Raw genomic sequence first — 17,151 nt, forward strand, 5'->3', positions numbered from 1 at the left:
AAAATAGAGGTCACCATAAGATTTCCTTTTTATTAAGTGGATTTTTGAAAAATACGGAGGAAAAAATATGGACAAGATAAATGGCAACTGCTGGGTGAAAGGATTGAAGGTATTTTTTTTTCGTAGAGATCAAAACTAGAACTTCATAATGATGTAAGCTCAATACATAAGTCAAAATAATCATAAATATATATGTACCTAATATATGAAGCAGAGACTGATGGAATTAAAAGAAGAAATAGATCCACAATCGTCACAGATTTTAACATTTTTCTCAGAAATTGATAGAAAAACTGCATTGAAGGTATTTTAAAAATTCTTTCATCCTTTTCTGCGTTTTCTAAGCTTTTCTACATTGTGCCTATATTCTTTTTGTCCTAGGGCAAAAAACAAACAAAAAAAGATGCATTTTTAAAGTGCACCCAAATAAAATCTTAAAGGTACAGGGAAGAAGAGCGGCGAAGGTGGAAGACTAGGGAGGCACAGAAGAGGTTAAGCAGAGGCTCCAGGATGAGGACCTAACTAGGTGCACCTTGCGGGAGAATATGCAAAATGTAACCGGAGTGATCACTGTGATTTGGGAAAGGCCTGCCCCATTCTGGGTCTTTGTTTCCGCTTCTAAAGGAGCGCTTTAGGACCGCACCATTGAGCCGCTAAGCGACGAGGGAGTTCTTGCTTGCCGTGAGACTCGGGGGTGGGGAAGGCGGTGGCTGGGTTACCCGGGAAGTGGGGAGTGCTGCCCTCCCCTATCCCCGCCTTTCCAGCCCCGACCCGCCCACGCCTAGAGGGAGGAGCGGCCTTGGCCCCGGGCAGCAGATAGGCGCTCCCTGGGACGCAGGCGGAGCCTCGCGGCTTGGGGTAGAGGCCGAGCCGCTGCGCAGAAGCGGGACCGGCGTTGGGCTAGCGGCGGGAGGCTGGGCTAGACCTGGAAGAGCTTGAAGCTGCACCTGGACCCGAGCCTGCCTCAGGTAATTAGCGCCCTTCTCCCTCGATCCCGAGGGCAGGCTGCAGCTTCCAAGCTTGTGCCTGCACCCGGGGCACGGAGTGATTCCTATTGGGGCCCGGAGGACTTAGATCCTAGCAAACCTTGCCCGCCTTAGCTAGAAATCATAGCTCACGCCCATCCAGCGCACTCCAGCCTAGAGCCCCTGACCGGAGCCAGGAGGCTGTGACCCGCGCCCCCCTGCCCGCAGAAGGTGAAGTTGGTGCCACGTGCTGGGTGATCCAGAAGGGCGGCCGGCCCTTGGCACAGGGGGCACTAATACCAGGAACTGTAAGAAATTGCCCACAGTCAGAGGAAACACAAAGCTGAGACTATGGGAATCCTGGCTGAGACTCCTACTCTTACTTGCTGTGTGCCCTTGGTGAGTCCCTTAGCCTCTCTGATCCCCAGCCGTGTTCCAGAACGGGGGTCATCATCTGCCCAGATCACCCCGGGGGTTGCTGGGAGTCTCAGTGACTTACTGCTAAGAAAATGACTTGCAAACTGTAAAGTGTGCTGTGCTGTGAGCAGTGATCTTACTATATGCAAGTGGAAGCTCTAAGCACAGACCCTATTTATTTAAGCCCCTAGAGAAGGAACAGCCTTGGCTTAGCATGAAAGACTTGCCAGCCTTGGCCTATGACTATCTCTCTCACCTGGTTAGCCCCTCCACTCCCCCACCCCTGGGTTGTTACCCCTCCCCTGGGATCCCTCCCTCCTCAGACCCAGGTCTGTTGGACCCAAAGTTTCTTGTGTCTCAACACGGCACAGAGCTCTGAACAGGTTGGAACCTGAGTGTATCCCTTATAGGTCTGCTGGCTCAACCACCCTCCAAGGGAGGGCTCTGATTTATATGAAGCTGGGGGACCTGGCTGGGGCTTTGCTTTCCAGGATTCCCAGTGGCAGAGGGTGAGCCATACAGGGATGGGGAGTGGGGGTGGAGAAGGCAGGTGCAATTCCTTTTGGCTGCTGGGTGGGTCAAGACTCAAGTGAAACAGAGAAGGTGAAGGGGTTGATGTCCTGGCTAAAGAGTAACTGTTTCAATGAACCTGTAAGTTTTATACCCCATTTAAATTTCATTGAATAAATTTTATATACTGTCTTAATTTTATAGTTGGTTTAAAAAGTGGTTTTTTTACATTTATTTATTTATTTGAGAGAGAGAGAGAGTGAGAGCAAGCTGGAAGAGGGGAGGGGCAGAGAGGGATCCCAAGCAGGCTCCGTGCTGTCAGTGCAGAGCCCCATGAGGGGCTCGAACTCACGAACTGTGAGATCATGGCCTGAACCGAAATCAAGAGTCGATGCTTAACCGATGGAGCCACCCAAGTGCCCCTTTAGTTGTTTTAATAAAGTCTGCCCTGTTTTCAGAGTTGTAGGCAAGAATAAGCAGGCCCTTCTTCCCAGCTGCTACCAGACTTGCTGCACTCCTGGGAAATTGAGACCTTTGCCCTGGGTCCGGCTGGGCCAGGGTCTGAGGCCAGCTCTGATATACTGGGGTGGAGGCTTACCATGCTTTTTATGTGCACAGCTCTGTTCAGTGTAGCCCTGTGAGGCCTTTCACATAAGAGGAAACTGAGGCACAGAGGTAAAGTGAAGCAAGCCCCTGTTTCAGAGGTAACTCTGTATGTCAGTCCCTTGGTTTCTACCCATTATTAGGTCAAATCGTGAACAGTCTTTGTGGAAATTTTGATGTATATCAGTGAATAACTAGCTGTTGGGCAGCTGCTCTGTAGCAGGCATTCTTCGAGGTATCAGGGACACAGCAAAGCAAGGGAAAAAAATGTCGGCCCTCTCAGAGCTGATGTTTTATTGGGGAGAGGCAGACAATAAACATGTGACTGTGTAAATATACTATCTGGTGTGTCAGATGGGGAGAAATAAGGCACGGGGTAGGGGACAGAGTGCTGGAGGTGAGAAAAGTTGCACTTTTGTAAATTTTACAAAGGGCAGTCAGGGGAGGCCTTGCTGAGCAGGTGACATTTGACCCAAGACCCAGAAGAGGTGAGGGAGTGAGCTGGGGGAAAGATGGGACATGAAGGAGATGGGCCAGAGTTCTTTAGGGCCTTTGTACCCCTTACAATCCATGTTTTTTAGAAGTGACACCCCTTTATGCTAGCATCTTGGAACATCTTAGCTGGTGGGCCTTTGGGGGACCACTTTGTCCCCTGTCACCCGTTCACTCTGGTTCCCCCTGTCCCCCTCCAGAGTCGTGAGCATGCTGCGCTTCCTGGTGCCTGTGCCCCGACTGTTCTGCCTCTATGGCAGGACTGCCCCATACTCTTCGGCAGCCGCCCTCCCCAGCCCCGTCCTGAATCCAGACATCCGCTACAACCAGCTGTTCATCAACAATGAGTGGCAAGATGCAGCCAGCAAGAAGACCTTCCCAACAGTGAACCCCACCACGGGAGAGGTCATTGGCCACGTGGCTGAAGGGGACCGGGCTGATGTGGATCGGGCTGTGAAAGCAGCCCGTGAGGCCTTCCGCCTGGGGTCTCCGTGGCGCCGGATGGATGCTTCAGAGCGGGGCCGGCTGCTGAACCGCCTGGCTGACCTTGTGGAGCGGGATCGTGTCTACCTGGCCTCACTGGAGACCTTGGACAATGGGAAGCCTTTCCAGGAGTCTTATGTCTTGGACCTGGATGAGGTCATCAAAGTATACCGGTACTTTGCCGGCTGGGCCGACAAGTGGCACGGCAAGACCATCCCTATGGATGGCGAGCATTTCTGCTTCACCCGGCACGAGCCTGTTGGTGTCTGTGGCCAGATAATCCCATGGAACTTCCCCTTGGTCATGCAGGGCTGGAAGCTCGCCCCAGCGCTTGCCACAGGCAACACTGTGGTCATGAAGGTGGCAGAGCAGACCCCCCTTTCTGCCCTGTACTTGGCCTCCCTCATTAAAGAGGCGGGCTTTCCCCCTGGGGTGGTGAACATCATCACTGGCTATGGCCCGACGGCAGGAGCGGCCATCGCCCAGCACATGGATATTGACAAAGTTGCCTTCACCGGCTCCACTGAGGTGGGCCACCTGATCCAGAAGGCGGCTGGCGATTCCAACCTGAAGAGAGTCACCCTGGAGCTGGGCGGGAAGAGCCCCAGCATCGTGTTGGCCGACGCTGACCTGGGCCATGCTGTGGAGCAGTGCCACGAAGCCCTATTCTTCAACATGGGCCAGTGCTGCTGTGCAGGCTCCCGGACCTTCGTCGAAGAATCCATCTACGATGAGTTTCTCGAGAGAACTGTGGAGAAGGCTAAGCAGAGAAGAGTCGGGAACCCCTTTGAGCTGGACACTCAGCAGGGGCCCCAGGTGGACAAGGAGCAATTCGAACGAATCCTGAGCTATATCCGGCTTGGCCAGAAGGAGGGGGCAAAACTTCTCTGCGGTGGGGAGCGTTTGGGGGAGCGTGGTTTCTTCATCAAGCCCACGGTCTTTGGTGGTGTGCAGGATGACATGAGGATCGCCAGAGAGGAGATCTTTGGGCCTGTGCAGCCCCTGTTTAAATTCAAGAAGATGGAGGAGGTGATCGAGAGGGCCAACAATACCAGATATGGCTTGGCTGCCGCCGTGTTCACTCGGGACCTGGACAAAGCCATGTACTTCACACAGGCACTCCAGGCTGGCACAGTGTGGGTAAACACCTACAACATTGTCACCTGCCACACGCCATTTGGAGGGTTTAAGGAATCTGGCAATGGGAGGGAGCTGGGGGAGGATGGGCTAAAGGCCTACACCGAGGTGAAGACAGTTACCATCAAGATTCCTCAGAAGAACTCATAAGAATGGCCACCACAGAGACCCTCCTCCAGTCCAGGAATTCCATAATCACCTAGACCAGCGGTTGCCAAATCATTTTTTAGCCCCAGCCCCCACTTTATTTGTCCCAAATGAACTCTTTGAGGGAAGCTCACCAAATAAAGCAATTGAAATGAGAGCTGCTCTAGTTAAAGCAGGGTTGGGGACTGGGCTCAAAGTTCTACCCACCTGCCCTTTGGTCCCAGCCCCCTTGGTGGCCCTGAGTTACTTCCATGAAATCTTGGGAGTCTAGAAAATACACTGAAAACCACCTGGACAGTGGCTTTCAGTTCTTCCTTCTGATCCAAGAACTTCCCAGTGGATTAACCTGATGGCTTAGACATAGGATGGGAAGGCGTTAGGAGTTTCGAACTAGGTGGATGCCAAATCTTAGCCCCATTTTTCAGTGACTTAACCTAAAAATTAAGGATGCTTTTCCTTTTTAAATTACCAGTTATCAGGCTGTTTCGCTTGCTTACCCTACATTTTGTTACTGATTTTTCTTCATTTGAGGGAAGGAGTGGGCAAAGAATGCATTTATATAACCATTCCTTTAAAGTAAACAACCCAAGTGTCCATCAGTTAGTGAGTGAGTGGATAAGTGAAATGTTTCCATGGAATATTCCTTGTACTACTCAGCCATGAAAGGAATGAAGTACTGACACATTCTACATGGATGGACCTTGAAAACATTAGGCTGAGTGGAAGAAGCCAGACATACAAGGCCACATATTGTATGATTCCATTTATAGGAGATGTCCAGAATAGGCAAATCCAGAGACCCAAAGTACATCCGTGGTTGCCGGGTATTGGGGGAGGAGAGAAGGGGGAGTAACTGCCAATGGGTATAGGATTTCTTTTTGGGAAGTTTTGAAGGGTTCTGAAGTTGGATAGTAGTGAGAGTTGTACAGCTTTGTGAACATACTAAAAAGTGCTGAATTGCACAGCGATTCACATAAAAGGATGAATTTTATGATATGTGAATTAATTTCAATTAAAAATTAAATAAAAAATACTCATAATTCCATTTGCAAATGAACTTTGGGTCAATATTCTGTTACAACTGAAAATTTTAGAGTCGTGGGGATGGAAGGGACCCAGGTGGGCATCCAGTCAACCCCCAGCCAGGTACAAAAGTCCCCTCCCCAATATTTCTAGTTGCATTTTTGTTTTCTCTTGGCTGAGTGACAAAGTGCAACTTGAAGGCCCATAGAGAAAAGCCCTGCCTCCTGCCTAGAGCAAGTTCATTTAGGTTCCCATTTCAGGGCTTCCACATTGTCACCCAGCCTCTACCCAAACACACTGCCCCTCCAGCAAAGCCCAGCATCAGGGCCATTCTGACATACTAGGGGTTTCCAGACTTTCACACCTCAGAGTTCAATGTATTTATTGTTAGTCTTCTGACCTCATTCCTCATCTGAAGGGAGAAATTCCAAGTCAGCCAGACCACGGTACAGAAACAATGCTGATCCTCTCTCTCCTCGTCTTCCATCTTCCTAGACCTCATGAGTCCCCATACTTCCTGGTCCACTCAGTCTTGGAAATGCACAGCGTTGGTTGTCATCTCTAATGTCCTGTTATCTCACTGAGGCATCGAGGTGATTTTGTCACGTGTCTTCGGGAGTGGGCCAGAAACTGCTTCCTGAGGCCCAAACAGACCCCTCTTCTCCCCTTACTAGGGCCTACTTTCTGCACCATTTGTCTAAGGCTGGGGTGACCCTGACTGCCCTTGCAATGCACACCTTTTACCTATTTCTCGTGGAGGCCATTGGTGGGGGGAGGTGGGAGGGAGCGGGTGGCTGGGTGGGTGGGGGTCTCTACTGACTAACAAGTACATCCTAATGTTTTCAGCCTGGTTCCTCATTTGTTCTCTACTTCTAAACCAAGAGGGACTGTCAGAAGGTGTCCCAGTGTGGGTGGGACTGCGAAAAGACAATCTAATAGGTCTCACTTCCGATCCCTGAAATTCTGAGACTGAGGAGTCAGGTCAGATTCCTAGTCAGCCGAGCCACCAAGGCCCCTCTGTCCTCTGTCATTGCTCTGGTTGTGGGAGGTGTGAGCAAGAGCCTGACCTGGACAGCGTTAAGGGCAGGATTTCACTTGGTCCTAGATGTTGCAATTCTGGGCCACCACCCATTCAACAAATTTGCACCAAGCACCTCCTCTGTGGAGCATGATCTCTGCCAGTCGTCTTCACACGCCACCAAAGCCTCACAATCTCGTAAAGTAGGCAGTGGGCTGACCCCTTTTAGATGAGGAAGTGGGAACTGAGAGGTTTAGCCTGCAGCTCATTTGGACTCATTTTCTCAGGCATACACTAGGGGCCAGAAAGGGGGCCAGTGTCTAACCATACCTTGAAACCTCAAGAGCCCATAGCAATGCTGTTGAACAAGATCAAACACCCTGCTCTGCTGGATCCACCAAGGCTACCCTTGATCAGATCCCGGATCCCAGATCCCAGGCCTTTTAAAGAAGTATAGTTTGGGTTGACTCTATTCTGGGTGTGAGGCTGACCTCTGGTGGTCACCTTGTTAGTTAATTTGCTTGGATCATTCATTCTTTGTGGGGGAAAAAACAGGCTCAGGTGCCAGTTCTAGGCAGGTTGTGGGGAAAGAGAGTTGAATGAGGCAGTCCTGACCCTGCAGGAGCTCACAGTGTGGCAGGGAGACTATTCCCAAATGAGATGAAAGTTCTGTGGTAAGTAGAAGCACAGAGGCCATGAGGTCACGGAAAGAAAGAAAGAACATTAGGCCGACACAATATTTATAAGGCACCTATAGTAACATATATGGACTCATGGAATGCTTCTAACCACCCACAAGGTACTTATTATTAGCATTCCACTTGCTAAATAAACGTGGAGGCCCAGAGGTGTTCAGCTATTTTTTTTAATTTTTTTTTAACGTTTATTTATTTTTGAGACAGAGAGAGACAAAGCATGAACGGGGGAGGGTCAGAGAGAGGGAGACACAGAATCTGAAACAGGCTCCAGGCTCTGAGCTGTCAGCACAGAGCCCGATGTGGGGCTCGAACTCACAGACCGTGAGATCATGACCTGGGCCGATGTCGGCCGTTCAACTGACTGAGCCACCCAGGCGCCCCTGTGTTCAGCTATTAAGTGGAGCCAGGATTCAAACTCAGGTGTCCTGACTCTACTGCATCCCACTCGGCCCAAGGGAGAGGCCCAAGGGAGGGGCAGGGGATCTGTTGGATGAAAAGGAGGTAACCAGGCAGACACAGGAAGCATGTTTCTGGGAGAAGGGCCTGGGGTTTGTGAGACAGTATGGAGGGTGTGAGGAATGGTGTGTGGAAAGGACAAGCCTGGGAAGAAAGGCCTGAGAGGAGGCAGGGGCTGGATTATGAAGGGCTTGTAGGCCCGACAAGGAAGTTCACACGCTGTCCAGCAGTGGAAATCCATGAGGGCTTCCCAAGGAAAGTGATAGAATCATATTGTAGTTTCTAAAGCTGGTTATGCTTCAGTGGGAGGATGGGTTGGGGGGTCGGCCTTGAGCTGATGACACTGCCAAAGTGATGCTGACCTGAGCCAGGTGTGAGGACGGGTGGCAGATCCTGGCAGCCCACAGGTGGGCTTTCAGGTGTGGTGACAGATTGTGGCAAAAGGAGAGTGAAGTTACAGTGACCCATTCTCCCAGCTGGGGACCAAGTGGCACTAGTGCTAGCAGTATGAAAGGGAACCTAGCTGGAGGGGCAGATTTGGGGACAAGGTGCTGAATTCATTTATTTGCTCGTTTATTCAACACATTGTATTCAGTGCTGACCATGTGCTAGGAACTATTATTCCAGGTGCTGGGGACACAGTAGGGAGCTAAATACCAGTCCTGGACCTTTTCCTTGATGGGGGAGGCTGACCACAAGTAAAATAAGTGAAACAGTCTGTCAGATGGATAAAAGAAAAGTCTAGCTGGGAAGGAGAATAGGGAACGTGGGTAGGGTGGGGTTGGAATTATAGTTTTCAATAAGGTGCTCAGAGATGGTTTCACTGAAGAGATGACAAAGGACTACAAGAGTTATGGAAATGGCAGGTGCAAAGGCCCTGAGGCTGGATGGAGCACATCTTGGGGGCTCAGAGAACACAAAGGCTGGAAGCAAGGAGCCAGAGTGGAGCAAGCAAAGGCTAGAGATGGAGATAGAGAAGTAGAGGGTCTTGGGGTAAGGGCAATTAGAGACTTGAAGGTCACTGTGCCAATTGGGGCCTTTACTCTGCATGATGAAGGAGCCATCAGAGGTTTTTGAACAGAGCAGGGACATGATCTGACATGTTTTAAAAGTATCACGGGAGCTGCCATGTTGACAACAGATTGCTGGGAGAAGAAGGATAGCTTGATCCTGATAATGCCAACATCGGTGAGTGAAGAATGAGAATTCCATAAAGGGCACTAAGGAGAAGCAGCTGAGAACCATGAGGAAAAGACCTGAGAGGCAGGAGTCAAGAAGCCAAGGAAGGAGTGAGTTTGCAAAGGGAGGGAGCCCTCGGCAGAGTCAAGTGCTTCCAAGAGGTCAGGTAAGAGGACAGAGAAGTGTGCCCTGGCTGAAGCCTCAGGGTTCCCTCGAGACTTGGTAAGAGCAGTTTGTGTAGAAGGGTAGGGGTCGAAGCCAGACTACTGTAGATTGGGAGCACCACTTAATCCCCTCAAACCCCTGGGATCTATACATTAATCCTAGAATTGGAGGACCTTGGGAGGAAAGCAAGGAGGCACATTATGAGGGCCTTGGAGAGGCCCCGGACTCCCCACTCACTTAGGTAGAGGGGTGGACCAAGTAACCTGTCCAAGGCCATGGGACTCCGTGGTGCCAGAGCGTGGCCTGAAGTACAGATTCCTGGCCCCCAGCCACATACTCTTCCCACGTGTCCCAGCCTAACTTTAGTACCACAATAAACGCCAAGTTTGAGGGGGTCAACGCAACAACTGTTTATTTCTTACTTAATCTTGGTTAAGCAATTAACCAGTGGTTAACAAGTGGTTAATGAATAACGATGGTTAATTTCTTATAATAATGTAATGCAGGTGTCCAGTTAATTGGCACTTATCTCCCACATGGAGATTCAGAGGCACAGATTCCTTCCATCTTGTGGCTCCACTGTCAGCAATGGTTCTTAACCATTTATGTTATGTATTCTTCCGAAAAGCCAATGAAAGCTACTAGAAAAAACTGCGCCCGTGCCCATCCACATAAAATTCTGAACACTTTTGGGGCTCCTGGGTGGCTCAGTCAGTTGAGCGCCTAACTTCGACTCAGGTCACAATCTCCCAATTCATGAGTTTGAGCCCCACGTCAGGCTTTGTGCTGACACGCCAAGCCTGCTTTGGATTCTCTGTCTCCCTCTCTCTCTGCCCCTCCCGTACTCACGCTCTCTCTCTCTCTCTCTGTCCCTCCCTCTCTCTCAAAAATAAATAAACATTAAAAAAATTGTTTTTAAACTTCTGCACACTTCCATGGGGCTCACAGACCCAAATGAAAACCCCCGCGTGGGGCCTCAGAGACCTCCGTGTCAGCTGGTAGATGGGGACAAAAGTGTGGAGAGGGCCCACCTACTTCTTTAAAGCCCTGGACTCGGCATGGAACACATCGCTTCCATTCAGTCCACTGGCCCAAATGACCTGACCCAACCAAGGTGCCAAAGGAGGCTGGGAAATGTAGTTACAAGGACATTTTGACACTGGGGAGAGGTCCCCAGTTTTCAGCAGATAGCTCATCCCAGCTCTAACACACATGACACCTCCAGGCGGGTGTGTGTGATGTTCCTCACAGAGATATTTTTAGAGTTTAACCCTCTCATGGGCCATTTGCGCCCCACCTTCCAGCTTTGCTTATGTTATTCCTTCCTCCTTTCTTCTTTCCTATCCAAACCCAGCCCATTTTCTCAGACCCCTACTGAGGGCCCATCTCCTCCAGGATGCTTTCTCTGACCATCTTAATCCGCCATCTCTGGCCCCTTTGAGCTCATAAGGCCCACCCTTCATTTAGTTTTGTTCTGTGCCAGCTCTTTTTTGCCAGCACATAATGAAATGGGTCTCACTTTTTGTCCCACTGGATGGTGTCTTCCACAAGCCCCCCCCCCAGCATGTCTGACCTGTCTCCCTGAGCCCCTGCCACCTGGCACCCAGCCCTCAGCATCCCCTCCAGAGTGGACTGAGCATGTCTACTTGCTCACACAGGCTCTGGGCAGCAGGACCGACCAGGAATTACAGGCTCTGAAAGTGGAGGAAGTGACCCAGACCTACAGACTATGGTGCAGCTTGACCTTGCTTCTGAGTCTTCAACTCCAAAGCTAATGCCCATTCTACCTGAGGGACAACTATGGCACCTACAGCAGCTGGTGGCTTGGTGCCACCAGCGACTTGGGGGGGGCTGTGAGTGGCAGCAGACCCTCAGCACCGAGCAAGGTTGGTGGTCTGCAAATGTGTGTGGTGGGTGGGTTTATGAGTGGAGGGAAGAGAAGCTTCTGCACACCATCCCCACCCCCCCAATGATTTTTCCTCTTCCCTCGACAACCAGCCACTGCCCTGAGGGAGATTTAGGCATGAGGAAGACAGCCATAGTGAAAGGAGACAGATTGCTTTGCCTCCTGGCTGCCCCTGATGTACTTGCACCTGAACTCAGAGGGAGCCCTGACTGTAAAGTCCACACTCCAGGAGACAAAGTCAGTCCCACCAAGCCAAGCATGGGCAATCACTGCTATCTGCTCTGTCCTGGGTGACAGGCTCCCACGTTCTGAATTCATTATTCAGCTACAGACGCCAGGCCACTTTCACTTCCTTTAATTAATTAAAATATCATATAATAATCATTCTCTGATTTAACATTCAGGAGGCCCTGGCAAAGGCTGGGAATGAGGAAATTCATTAGAGGGGACTGTTCACTGTCGATTGATTTGCTCGTTCTTATTAATTTTTCTTGTGTCATCCATCCTGGGGGAGTAGGGAGGGCAATGTTTTTTAAAAGACATAGGATTAATTTTTACCATAAAATCTGAAGAAAAAGTCCATTTTGACTAAAAATTGGACTTTTTGTGTATGGTGGGAAGTGGTTAGGTTTTGGGATTGAACATTGGCTTTCGAACGGTCTCCCTTAAGCCCAGTTATAAACAGGAGACTGTGAGTCAGGCTGCCCACCGCTTGGAGCATCAGGTCCAACCTCCTCCTCCCAAATGCCAGGTGGCATTTAGGGGTGTGGACTAAGACTGCTCCCCCCACCTGCCACCACAGCTCCAGGCAACCGGTCACAGCTCACTACTCGCCTTCACAAGCCACCCTGCACTTCTGTGTCCCTGCTCCTTTCGCATGCTGTTTCCCTGGCCCAGAATCCCCCATACCCACTCCAGTCCGCAGCATAGATGCCTCCTCTTCCGGGAAGTCTTCTCTGATCTCCCCCTGCTCTGATCACCAAGCAGACACGTTGTGCTGCCTGGCAGGACAGCAACCTCATCTTCCCCACTGGAGTCTCGCCTGACGGCCCAGTTCCCACCCATCTTCATCCTGCCGGTGTCTGCACCCTTCTGGCCTCTGGAAAACGCCACTCCGTGTGCATGCAGGAGATGACAGAGGGCACAGCTAAGCTGAATGAATGAAATACTGGGATGCGTATCCAGCAGGAAACATGAGTTCCAGGGGAGTTAGAAGGATCAGGCTGGTAGGAGGTGATTAGGACTGGTTAAAAATTTCACGCAGGCTGTCCAGGTGGGGCTGTGACGAGAACTCAGGTGTGAGAGGAAGGAGGATTAGGACTAAAGTAGCTGATGTGGATGAGGAAAGGACAAGATGGTCAGCGGTAGTGGAGACCTATCAGTGGGACCTGCGCCCACCCACAGCAGTGTTCCCAGGACAAACAGACCACAAAGACTGTCCTTAAAAACATTTATTTTCAGGTGCATGGGTCATGTGATATCAGCACATCTATGAAAATAGGGCAGAAAACCCAGTTCCTGGGGGCACCATGTTTCTGAATGGTAACAGCACCCTTTCTTTCAGCCCTGGGAGGGGTCTGGGGGCTCTCCTAGTGCAAAAAAAGTCATTAGGTTGGAACAATCCTCTTAATCTGCCTTTTTTTTTTGGTGAACATTTCAGAGAGTGCAATATTATTATTATTATTTTGCACATCATTACGATGCTAACCCAGCCCCCTGTGGTTTTGATGTTCAGCTCTGTCACCCAAGCGCTCCATCTGCCCTGCTCTCTGCATCTAGACCCAGCTCTCCAACTGTTTTGGGCAAATGTAAAGTGAGTCAATGGATTTTGCTGGATGTGCTTATCAGCACAAGCATGTTGTTCTAGTACCTTCTCCAGGGCCACAACATCCCTACTTCTGACAGTTTCACTGTAAGTGAAGGCACTGTAAGTGCCTTACCAAGTCTTTTCCCAACTATGCAAATCACACGGAGACTCAGCCACAGACCTTGGGTACAAAAACCCTGCAGTATGGGGAGGGGGGTAGGGGCGCTGAGTAGGGAGGGATGTGAGCAGACCCTCTGCAGCCTCAACTTCCAACACACAGGCACAGCTTCCAGTTAATCAGTTTCAACTCTGATTTTATTCAAAGAAAGGGGTTCCAATGTTTTAAAGTTTGCAAACTACCCATCTAGTTTCGTTGCCTTCTTACTCAAATGAGGAAACGGAGGTCCAGAAGGTGAGGGGACTTGCTTGGAGTCAGGCAGCAAGCCAGGGATGAATCCCCAAATGGACCTCATGTTTCTGGATTTTCAGGCTCTGCTCCTGCCATGTAGTACATCAGGGTGATGCCACCCCAATATTTCAGATACGGAACGGCCAGGCTCAAAGGGAGAAAATGCAATTCCAAAAAGGATACCAGAATGTGATACCTAGGGGGGAGGGGTATGGGAGTATGCTGTAAAAGCTGAGAGGGACCAGGAGGAGAGTCCCTGAAGCCCCTTCCTTTCCATAGCCATGAGATTATCCCAAGAAGCAGCACCATGGCATGGAAAGGGTGCCCCAAGTTCTGGTCCTTCTCAGAGGCCCTTGGACCTTGGGCAAGCGCCTCCCTCTCGGAGCCTGGTTTCTTCATCTGCAAAGGGGGTTGGGACATCCGTATTCACCCTGCCTGCCGTTGCTGGAGTTGTGAAGAGGCCACAGACAGAAAAGCACTTCATGAACTTTAAGGACAAGACACAAGTGAAATCCCAATTCTGACTTAAAAAAATTTTTAATCACCCAGGGGAGTCTATTTTTTCAGTCAGATAATAAATACTCGTCTCACTGAAAGGAAGAAAAGAAAAGAGGGGCACCTAGGTGGCTCAGTCGGTTGAGCTTCTGACTTCAGCTCAGGTCATGATCTCAGGTTCGTGAGTTTATTCGAGCCTGGTGTCAGGCTGTGTGCTGACACCTTTGGATTCTGTGTCTCCCCCTCTCTCTGCCCCTCCCCAACTTGCGCACATGCGCTTGCTCGCTCTCTCTCTCTCTCAAAAGTAAATAAACATTAAAAATATTTTTAAAAAAAGAGAGAAAAGAAGAAAAGGAAAGAAACAAGAAAGAAAGAAAAGAAAGAACAGAAAGAAAGCAAGCCTAATTTCTGGGTGAGGTCAAAACGTCTCTAAGTAAAATGTATTCTACTAATACTCTAATCCCACAGCTCAGAGGAAGAAGCATCTGACCCCATTTCTTCAGTTTGATGTCCAGAAGCCAGGTGTCTACTGCTTACCTGGTTAGAGGATGCTGGGCTTGTTGACAAAGGGACACCTTGGTCCCCAAGCACCCAGCCAAGGGGCTCCGGAGTCTGGTAAAGTGTCCCATCTAGAACTCCATCTCTTTAAGGTGGGAAAATGGCAGGAACAGAAGAGCTGTGGCCAGCTCCACACCCACTCTGGTATGAAGCGGTGGCAGCTGTTTTGAGCAGTTTTGAAAACGAATGCTAAGACTATACTTCCTGTATTTTTTCCACAGGGCCATCTTACTCTGGGATGGCAGGGCTCCAAGGGACCCGGGTAACAGCTAGTCCAAACAGCTAGAGACAAAGGTCCAGAATGGGGAAGGGCCTATCCAGGTCACACAGCGAGTCAGAGAGCAAGAAGGCAGAGGATGAAGGCGGGACTCTCTCCCTCCTTCTACAACACACACTAAGTCACAGAGCTTTGCTAATCAGTCACAGACAGATGAGGTAAAGACACAAGGCTGAAACAGGCCTTGTTCCAGCCCTTTAGAATTACAAATATACCACCAGGTGACCTTCCCTGGGAGGGAGTAGTTAAAAAAGAATTCTTACGGAGCAGTTCATTTCAAAAGTATAAAAAAGCCACATGCAGTCTGGTTTCCCAATGCTTGCCCTGCTAAAAACTACATCTGCATACGAATCTAGTTTGCATCTAATCTGTAAAAACATACAAAAGGGGTCATCTACAAACAGTTTCTCCAACTCTTCACGAAAAAAAAATGATCCATGACTTGACTTTTCCAACATCTCGTCATCAGGTTGCTAAGACCCTAAAAGGAAAAAGAGAAAAGGATAAGAGAAAAGAAGTCTACTCTGTCACAATCAACTATGTGGTAAATGGAAGATGGGGGCAACGATCCTTAATCTTAAATCTTCCTAGCAAGGAGTGCTGGTGGAGAGCAGAGGGGCCTTGTGGGTGTCCAAGAAGTACAAGTGGGACCACTGGGTGGACATTTCAGGGAGGCAGAATGCAGCTTAATACAAGGAAGAACTTTCAAATACTGGGAAATCCAAAGATAGATGTCTGATGGTAGTGAGCTCCACACCACTAAAGGTATGCAAACAAGAGGTGGACAGTACTGCATGTTGTAGGGGGGACTGAAGAACTGGGTGGTGGCATGTTCTTAAAATTCCATGGTTCTTTGTGGCTCTCTTTTGAAAACTCATCTATAATAGACTGCGTTCATAGCCTGAGTTCTTTGTATTTTTTAAATACGTATATACTTAAAAATTGTGTACACATTTGAAACATGAAATATATATATACACACATACATATGTATATGCATGTATATGTGTACACGTGTGCAGGAAAAAAGTCCTGATACGTGGTATGTATATGACAACATAGAACAATACATACACAGAAAAACCAGAGTATCAGGAGGGCAACTTTAAGAGCCATCTCCTACCTGAATTCCTATCTGACCATTTCCTACCTTCTGTCTTCCTCCCTGTTTCCAAGAGCTCGAACTACTTCATCCACCATCCTTCAACTCCAATGCCACTTTCTCAGCAACATCTTCGTTTTTCCCCAGTTCTAAGCAGCTTCCCTCTCCTCAAACTCATGCACACCCCTCACTTCCTTAACACTGTACCCCATTCTTGCTTAATGACGTTCTCTGTTTTGGTTTTCTGTGCATCCGTACAGACCTGACGTAAGGCCTTGTACACAGAAGCTACACAACAGTAGTGGCTCAATAGGAAAGACTATGGATTACAGCCACAGCAAAATCCTGCATCCCGGCCCCTGGCCTCCTGTGATGGCAGCAGACGTCCCCTACCCCACTGATGCCGGGCTGCACTTAAGCAGATGTGACATCTGCCACATCTGAACAGAAGCTTTAATTTTTTTTTTCAACGTTTATTTATTTTTGGGACAGAGAGAGACAGAGCATGAACGGGGGAGGGTCAGAGAGAGAGGGAGACACAGAATCGGAAACAGGCTCCAGGCTCCGAGCCATCAGCCCAGAGCCCGACGCGGGGCTCGAACTCACGGACCGTGAGATCGTGACCTGGCTGAAGTCGGACGCTCAACCGACTGCGCCACCCAGGCGCCCCTGAACAGAAGCTTTAAAAGGGACTGTGTACCTGGCTCAATCTCTCGTTCATCCCCTCTGCCACAAAGAATGGACCCAGTCCACGCTGGGGCTGCTCCTCCAGCTGGGTCCCCATATGACGTTCGGAGCAGAGCCACAGCCAACCAACCCGCAGCCACGACAAGGAATGTGAGCAAGACATAAACGTTGATGGCTGTGCACCAGCAGGCCCTGGGGCTGTTTAGCAGCAAAAGCTGGCTAATTAGGGGGCTTGTTTCCTAGGGACTAAAGCAACCCCAGCTCTCACCCGGCTGACTATGAGGACAAAGCCACGGGGCCAGGGGAGACGCAGATTCTCCTGGAGACACGCTGCTAAGCACGACCTGCTGTTCTTCCCCAGGAAGAACCCCGGGGACAGACAGACAGCCTCCTCTGCGGGCACGTTTTCCCACAGGTGCTGTCACAATGACAATGTCTGCTCTCTCTGTGTCCTCTCCAGGACTTGAAGGAAATATTCTGTTCCACTTCAGAAACAGAAAACAAGCAACTGGTCTTTCCCACCTACTGACACCCACAACGTTCACAGTTCCCGACTTTGCATGCTAGGTGGGAAGCCCAGAGCGGTATGGGTGTTGACCATCCTAGAGATTCTACCT

The 17,151-nt window shown here is 49.8% G+C and overlaps 1 protein-coding gene across 1 annotated transcript; it reads left to right on the plus strand.

Annotated features, from left to right (window-relative positions):
- Nucleotides 1-860: 860 nt before the first annotated feature.
- On the plus strand, nucleotides 861-4,911 carry ALDH1B1 (aldehyde dehydrogenase 1 family member B1). The gene is made up of 2 exons (XM_030294233.1): nucleotides 861-968; nucleotides 3,188-4,911. The coding sequence occupies exon 2, from the start codon at nucleotides 3,198-3,200 to the stop codon at nucleotides 4,755-4,757; it is 1,560 nt and encodes a 519-aa protein (XP_030150093.1). The 5' UTR covers nucleotides 861-968; nucleotides 3,188-3,197; the 3' UTR covers nucleotides 4,758-4,911.
- The last annotated feature ends 12,240 nt before the right edge of the window (nucleotides 4,912-17,151 follow it).

Source organism: Lynx canadensis, chromosome D4 (genome assembly GCF_007474595.2).
Source record: "Lynx canadensis isolate LIC74 chromosome D4, mLynCan4.pri.v2, whole genome shotgun sequence".
NCBI classification, from domain to species: domain Eukaryota; kingdom Metazoa; phylum Chordata; class Mammalia; order Carnivora; family Felidae; genus Lynx; species Lynx canadensis.